The 7,783-nt window shown below is 47.6% G+C and overlaps 1 protein-coding gene across 1 annotated transcript; it reads left to right on the top strand.

Moving 5' to 3' along the window:
• Positions 1-4,738: 4,738 nt before the first annotated feature.
• On the top strand, positions 4,739-7,222 carry RHOB (ras homolog family member B). Its single transcript, XM_043469289.1, has one exon. It carries the CDS (start codon positions 5,140-5,142, stop codon positions 5,728-5,730), a length of 591 nt encoding a protein of 196 aa, XP_043325224.1. The 5' UTR covers positions 4,739-5,139; the 3' UTR covers positions 5,731-7,222.
• The last annotated feature ends 561 nt before the right edge of the window (positions 7,223-7,783 follow it).

Genomic DNA, 7,783 nt, shown 5'->3' with positions numbered 1-7,783 from the left:
TAGTTTAAAAATCAAAAGAATGCCAGGAATGTCTATGGTATTGCTGGTTTCCAGCAAATGCTTATCCGTAAATGAATTATTATTACTTCTAATTATATCAGATTATCCAATGATGGTTTTTTAGCTGGAAGAGAAAGCTGATGATTTTTGCAGCTCAAATTGCTTTACAGCTTTCTGTACATTGTGATTAGGTTAAAAGAAAGTCCATTGGTATATAAATTAGTAAGTTTCCACAGCTGTTATCTCCTCTAATCTCTTTTAGTCATTACTATTTAACTAGGAAGGAATTAAGTTTTTTAAGTGTATGTGAAAAAAGTTCTGTGTGTGTATAAATATATATGTGAAGAATTTCTAAAGAAGCTGCTTGTGAAACAAGTAGAGGTTTTACATCCCATGAAATATCTTAAAATAAAAATAGTCATAAAATGCCTACTTTCTGGCTAGATAAAGTTTTATATAATCACATATATAATATATATAGAAAATATTTGTAAGATATTTGTATATAGTTTATGTATGTATATACAAATACATGTAATATATATATAAATTGCCAAAATTCATTGGATCATGGAGAAAGCAAGGGAATTCCAGAAAAACATCTACTTCTGCTTCATTAACTACACTAAAGCCTTGACTGTGTGGATCACAGCAAACTCTGAAAAATTCTTAAAGAGACAGGAGTACCAGACCACCTTACCTGTCTCCTGAAAAACCTATATGCAGGTAAAGAAGCAAAAGTTAGAACTGGACATGGACAAACACACTGGTCCCAAATTGGGAAAGGAGTACAAGGCTGGATATTGTCACTCTGCTTTTATATGCAGAGTACATCATGAAAAGTGTCTGGCTGGATGAATCACCAAGCTGGAATCAAGACTGCCGGGAGAAATATCAACAACCTCAGATATACACATGATACCACTCTAATGGCAGGAAGTGAAGAGGAACTAAAGAGCTTCTTGATGAGGAGAGTGGAAAAGCTGGTTTGAAACTCTACACTCAAAAAACTAAGATGATGGCATCTGGTCCCTTCACTTCATGGCAAATAGAAGGGGAAAAAGTGGAAGCAGTGACAGATTTTATTTTTTTGGGCCCCAAAATCACTGTGAACAGTGACTGCAGCCGTGAAATTAAAGGACACTTTCTCCTTGGAAGGAAAGCTATGACAAATCTAGACAAGGTATTAAAAAGCAGAGACATCACTTTACTAAAAAAGGCCCCTATAGTCAAAACTATGGTTTTCCCAGTAGTCATGTACCATTGTGAGAGTTGGACCATAATTAAGGCTCAGCTTCAAATAATTGATGCTTTCCAATTGTGGTACTGGAGAAGACTCTCCAAAGTTCCTTGGACACCAAGGAGATCAAACCAGTCAATTCTAAGGAAAATCAGCCCTGAATATTCACTGGAAGGAATGTTGCTGAGGCTGAAGCTCCAATACTTTGGCTACTTGATTCGAAGAGTCCACTCACTGGAAAAGGCCCTCCCTGATGCTGGGAAAGACTGCAGGCAGGAGGAGAAGGGGGCGGCAGAGGATGAGATGGTTAGATAGTGTCACTGACTCAGTGTACATGAATTTGAGCAAACTCTGGAAGGTAGTGGAGAACAGAGGAGCTGAAGTCCACGGGGTGGCAAAAAGTCAGACATGACTTAGCGACTGAACCACCACAACTATATATATATATTTTGAGCTAGGGGAAAAAAAAAAAAAAAAAGCCCTGTAAAAATTGCCACAAGGTGGCACTAAAATCCAATGAACGTTCCAGTCTCTGTTCTTGTCTGTATGGAGCGAGGGCAGTGGGAGAGGGGGGCTGATTTACAGGCAATGTGTAGGAGACAGTGGACAAAAAAAGATGAAATAAATTAAGCTGAAGACAGGAGGTAGATGAACATCTCCCCTTTGTCTGAAGGATAATTTCCCTCTCTCACTAGTGTGGATATCTGTCATACAATGAATGTATAGGTTAATAAAGTTTACTATTAAAATGATTTGTTCTTCTTAATGATTCAGTTTTATCCTTACCTTTTGCCAGTGTATTGTGAAGGGAGGGGAGAGGCAGAGAGGAGACCCTTTGGGACATCATCTAGTTTGGGAAAGTTTATCCTGTGACTGTTACAATCTTTGAAGTAGCCACTGTCCACAAAGCTTGTCAAAGTACCCTGGATATACAAATGAATACCATGAAAAGAAGGTGCTACAGAGCATAGATTTTTTTCTACTTGTTTATTTTGGCATAATTTACCAACTGAATATTTTTAGAAATTATTTTGATATTGAGATTCAAGCTTGGAACACCTCATATAATATGTCTGAGAATCAGGAAATGAGTGAATTGAATCCTTCTTCCTGATTCTTTGTTTTCCTGTTGTTTTTTTAAAAATACACGGTACAAAGCTATAATTGTTTGATGTTTTCTTAATATTTGAAACTTAACGACATGGCCAAGATTCCCAAGCTATATTAAGATGAAGGAAAGTAGTATTAACAATACAGCTATAAAAGGCTTTGACTCTAGGAGGAAAAACTTTGGTAAGACTTTTCTAATAGGCTAACTAAAATTTAAAAGAAAGGAAAAAGTTTCAAGAATGGAGCCCTAAACAAATGATCCAAAAGAAAAAAAACAACAAAACCTTACTTTCTCTTGTGAGATTCCACTGTGGAAAAATTGTTTACTTATTGCAGTTCAGTTTCTTAGATCTGAAAAACAAACAAACAATCAACCAAAAAAAAAAAAAAAAACAAAACCACCACTAGGCATTGTAGTGGAGGTAATCCAATGTGAGGGAAGCAGATTTGGTCATTTGAACGAGGATAGCTTTTAAAGGATACTAGAACTAATGTCTTGTTTGACCTGATGATATCTGTGTCCATTTGAGACCTACATCTTGACACATGGATCACATTTTTCGCATATATGAGTAAATGGCTCAGTCACAGCTGGTGCCCAGGTTTGACTGGATGGTTAGCACAGACTGGAGTTTGAGACAAGAGACTTCCAGAAAGTTCCAACTAAGTTCCTGAGCATTTAGGTGAATTCTCCACAGTCATTTACTGATTCTTACATAGACTCCGGCATTGTGCCAGGGCTTCAAGATGCTGAGATAAGGAAGAATTCGGGCCTTCCAATGGCTTCCAGTCAGAGGGGGAGTCAGAAGTAGGAGGCAATAACCTCATCATGATCAAACATTGACGGCAGGAGGAGAAAGGGAGGACAGAAGATGAGATGGTTGGATGGCATCACCGATTAGATGGACATGAATTTGAGCAAGCTCTAGGAGCTGGTGATGCACAGGGAAGCCTGGCGTGCTGCAGTCGGACGACTGAGTGACTGAACTGAACTGAACCTCATTGTGATGTAGTAAGTCTCTCCTTTCTGAAACACCAAGAAACACCTCACTCCCTCCAGAATGGAAATGGCCCAACCTGTGTAGTTGGTTCCTCCACAACTGGTCTCCATCCTGAGTTTCAACTCTCTCTCTCCCAACCAAGGGCAGCCACACTAAGCTATTCTCTTTTGCTAGAATTTGTCTTACTCTTTCCCTACATCTCTGTTTTTGCTCAAGCTGTTCCTCCTTCCTGGGACGTCCTCCCTCCCCCTCCCCACCTCTTCTGTCCATTAAGATGCTTTGACTTAGGCCCCTCTAGATCAGACATAAGTGTCATCTCCTGCAGAATACAAGGAGTAGATGAAATAAGTCTTGGTGGGTAGCCCGAGACTAGGGTTCTAGCACACTCCCCACCCTCAAACACACACACTAATTTGTCGTGTTCTAGCCTGCAAGTTTCTCTGCCCACCCATCCGGGCTTCAGCCTATTCTTGCCTAATGGGGTGTGGGGTGGTTGGATTTTATTGCATTACTTACTTCAGATAGCTATTCCCCTTATGACCAGGATCCAAATTAATCCTGCAAACCAGGATTGAGGCTGCCCTTTTCTGTCTGGTTACTTCTTGAGTGTACCTGAAGTTCTGCAACCAGCCTCGATCTTCCCTTTTCACTGACCTTCTTTCCCTGAACCTTCACCTGGAGACCTAGGCTGGGTGCCCGAGAAAGGGGTAAAGAGACAGGCTTGTTAAAGCCGGAAACCGGAACCAGGCCCACCCATGAGGCACCCTCTAGCAGGTCCAAACACTGGGCCCAGGGAGAGAACCCTGGTGGAAGGATGGGGGTGGCAGGGGAGGGGCTGCTTCTAAAAGAAAAAAGAAAACACACACACACACACACAACAAACCACAACCTTGCTTGGAAATAAGCCTGTGTGCGTGTGTGTCTGCGTGTAAGTGTATTTAAAAACAAAACCGCGTTAAAGGAGCCGCTCCCTACCCCACAGGTCCGACCACCCGCTGGGAGTTTGCGAAGCAAGAAGGGCAATACGAGTGGGAGAGTCATCCACGCGCCCACAAAGTGCCTCCTGTCTCGGAACCGCTAGCCCAGGCCCCGTGGGCTGCTCCGGGCAGCCGGCTCCAGCCCTTCGGTCCCGCGCGCACAAGCTGCGGCCAAAGAGCGAACCTTGACGCAGCCAGAGCCCCGCAGCGCCCGCCGCGGCCGCAGACTCCCCAGTCACCGCCTCTCCCAACCCCGCGGCCTGGGCAGTCAATCAAGCCCGCCCGGCCCCGCCCGTGGGCTGCAGCGGACGGCCAATCAGAGCCAAGCTCCGCAGCGATGAGCTCAGTCGGCTTGCTTCCCATTGGACGGCTATATTAAGAAAGTCGCCGAACTCTTTAAATAGCGGGCGCTAGGGCCGCAGCCTGCATCTGCCGCCGCAGTCGGGCTGAGTTCGTCTGCTCTCTTGTGTCTTCGCCTAGGCCTAGGGAGACCCAGGAGGGAGCTAGGCCGCGTCCGCTTGCTTTGGCCACAGTTTGCTCACAAAGGCGCCGACCCGGGACCCAGGGTGAGGAGAGCTGCCGCCGCTCGGAAGCAGCGCGGAGACGCACCGTGCGCCCTATGCCCCCGAGTCCCCCACAGCCCCCGCCGCGGCAGCCTGAGCACAACGAGAGAACGCTCGCCATCCCGGGACCTGGGTGCAGCTAGCGACCCTTGTCCCCAGCGCGCAGCCCGAGGTGAGCAGTGAGCGGCGAGCGGGACGGCAGCGAGGCGTTCGCGGGGCCCCTCCTGCTGCCCGGGCCCGGCCCGCTCATGGCGGCCATCCGCAAGAAGCTGGTGGTGGTGGGCGACGGCGCGTGCGGCAAGACGTGCCTGCTGATCGTGTTCAGTAAGGACGAGTTCCCCGAGGTGTACGTGCCCACCGTCTTCGAGAACTATGTGGCCGACATCGAGGTGGACGGCAAGCAGGTGGAGCTGGCGCTGTGGGACACGGCGGGCCAGGAGGACTACGACCGCCTGCGGCCGCTCTCCTACCCGGACACCGACGTGATCCTCATGTGCTTTTCGGTGGACAGCCCGGATTCGCTGGAGAACATCCCCGAGAAGTGGGTGCCCGAGGTGAAGCACTTCTGCCCCAACGTGCCCATCATCCTCGTGGCCAACAAGAAAGACCTGCGCAGCGACGAGCACGTCCGCACAGAGCTGGCCCGCATGAAGCAAGAACCGGTGCGCACGGATGATGGCCGCGCCATGGCCGTGCGCATCCAAGCCTACGACTACCTCGAGTGCTCGGCCAAGACCAAGGAGGGCGTCCGAGAGGTCTTCGAGACGGCCACGCGCGCCGCGCTGCAGAAGCGCTACGGCTCCCAGAACGGGTGCATCAACTGCTGCAAGGTGCTATGAGGGCCGCGCCCGACCCGCCTGCCCCTGCCAGCGCGGCTCCCCATCCCGGGCCCGTCCCGCACGAGCCCGGAGAAGGGGAGACCCTTGCCCCCCCAAGGACCCCCACCGGACTGCCTAGCGTCTGCTTGCTTTCAGCCCCGGCAGCCGTGGCCTGGAGACTCAGGCTCTGGCGCCCGAGAGTCGGCCGCGTGGTAGGCACCCGGCGCCCCCTTTCCAAGTGTCTGTGCGTCCGGCCGTGTGGCACAGGCTTGGCCACCCCGCTGAGTGCCAAGGGTCCCCTGAACACCATTTTCTGAAGAGCCAAGCCGCTTCAGGGTGTGTGGCTGTGTGTATGTTCGACTCCCCGCCGCCGAGTTTTCACCCCACGCCCGCCCCTGCTCCCGGGAGATGAGCTTGGCGCCGGGGTGCGGCCGCGCCCCATCGGATGTGCGTCTGTAACCAGCGAGCGCCTGCTATCCCCTGTCTGTAACATAGACCTCGGGACCCGCGGGAGGGGAGGGCTGGGGAGGATGGGGTGTTATATAAATATAGATATAATTTTATTTTCGGAGGTAGGATGGTGTTATTTAATGGTGGTGGTGGGTGGAGTGACAGGGCGCTAGAACAGCTCCAGCCGGGTCTGAGTGAGGCGTCATCCCAGCACGAACAAGACTTGGCCATCTTTCCTGCCCCTGGGGAAGACGTTTGCAGCCGACTTGGGGCCTGAGAGGACAGCTTCCAGACTCCTGTCTCCTGCCAACCAGTCCCCGCCCCCCCGCCCCCGACGGCGAACCCCTCACTAGCCACTGATAAGGAGGGGTGAAGTGTGCTGCAGGTTGTTTTTGCCATAAACGAACTTTGTGCCTGTCCTGCAAGTGAAAATTGTTCAGTCCAAGAAACTGATGTTATTTGATTTATTTAAAGGCTAAAACTTGTTTTTTTTTCTTCTTTTTGGAACGAATTCTTTGCACAATTGTTTCATTGTTTGACATTTAATGCACTTGTCATTTGCATAAGAGTAGCATTCTGACCACACTTGTAAGCTGTAACCTCATCTACTTCTGATGTTTTTTTTAAAAATGATGATGACTTTTAAAAAACAAGGAGAAGAAAAAGAAACCACTAATTTTTTTCTTTTGAAAAAAGTGGCAACACTGTTCTATTTTGCGATTTTATTTGTGCACGTATGCGCACTCTTTTGATAAAGGGCGGTAACCAGTATTAGGGCCTATCTAAAACCTTTTGTTTTTTTTTCCCCTCAAGGCAGTCTCTAAAGCTGTGTGAAATTTTCTCTGCATCTCTGTACAGAGAATAAACCTCCCCCTTGTGTCTCTTTTCTCCCCCTCCCTTCCCCATCCAGTGGTACTTCTACTAAATTGTCTTGTTTTTTTTATTTTTTAAATAAACTGACAAATGACAAAATGGTGAGCTTATGATGTTTACATAAAAGTTCTATAAGCTGTGTATACAGTTTTTTATGTAAAATATTAAAAGACTATGATGATGACATTTATAAAATGGCTCCTGTGGTTTAATGATGTGTAAAAATCTTGTTGTGAATTTGAGGGCCAGGGGAGAACTCTGCTAGGTGAGGCCCCACTAGCTCTATTTCCCTCCATGTGTTTGTAGGAAATGGGGATGAAATCTCTTTGAGGATGTGTGGGGGTTGGGTGGCCATGGATGACCAGGTTGCTCCTGCCCCAGGGCCAAAGGTTACCCAGGCTCCCAGTGCCATAAGCTTTGACCTAATGTGAACTGTCTGAATGGCTTATACACTTGTGTCGAAGTCATGGAGCCTGTGTGTCCTATTCTTTGAAACTTGGAAAGTTGTCATTTGTTCATTCAGATAACTTTTTAAATACCTTTTTTTTTGTTTTTGTTAATCACTGTCTCAAAGGTTCCTGGGTTCCCTTCAGATCTTCAAGGGGTTACACAATGCCCCCCTGAGATTGTAGGATGTTATCTCTGACCTGAGCTCCCGGGTAGAAGTAGGGGAGAGCCCAAATCAGAAGCCAATCCTTCTGTTGTGAACTTTGATTTGAGTGTCTGTACAGAGCCCAGAATGCTTTGTTCT

Source organism: Cervus canadensis, chromosome 5, assembly GCF_019320065.1.
Source record: "Cervus canadensis isolate Bull #8, Minnesota chromosome 5, ASM1932006v1, whole genome shotgun sequence".
NCBI classification, from domain to species: domain Eukaryota; kingdom Metazoa; phylum Chordata; class Mammalia; order Artiodactyla; family Cervidae; genus Cervus; species Cervus canadensis.
Note: the sequence above shows the minus strand (reverse complement) of the source record. Positions and strands in the feature narration are given on the sequence as shown.

What these genes read in the sequence shown, in the direction of transcription:
- RHOB (XM_043469289.1), top strand. Translation starts at nt 5,140, where the DNA reads ATGGCGGCCATCCGCAAGAAGCTGGTGGTGGTGGGCGACGGCGCGTGC.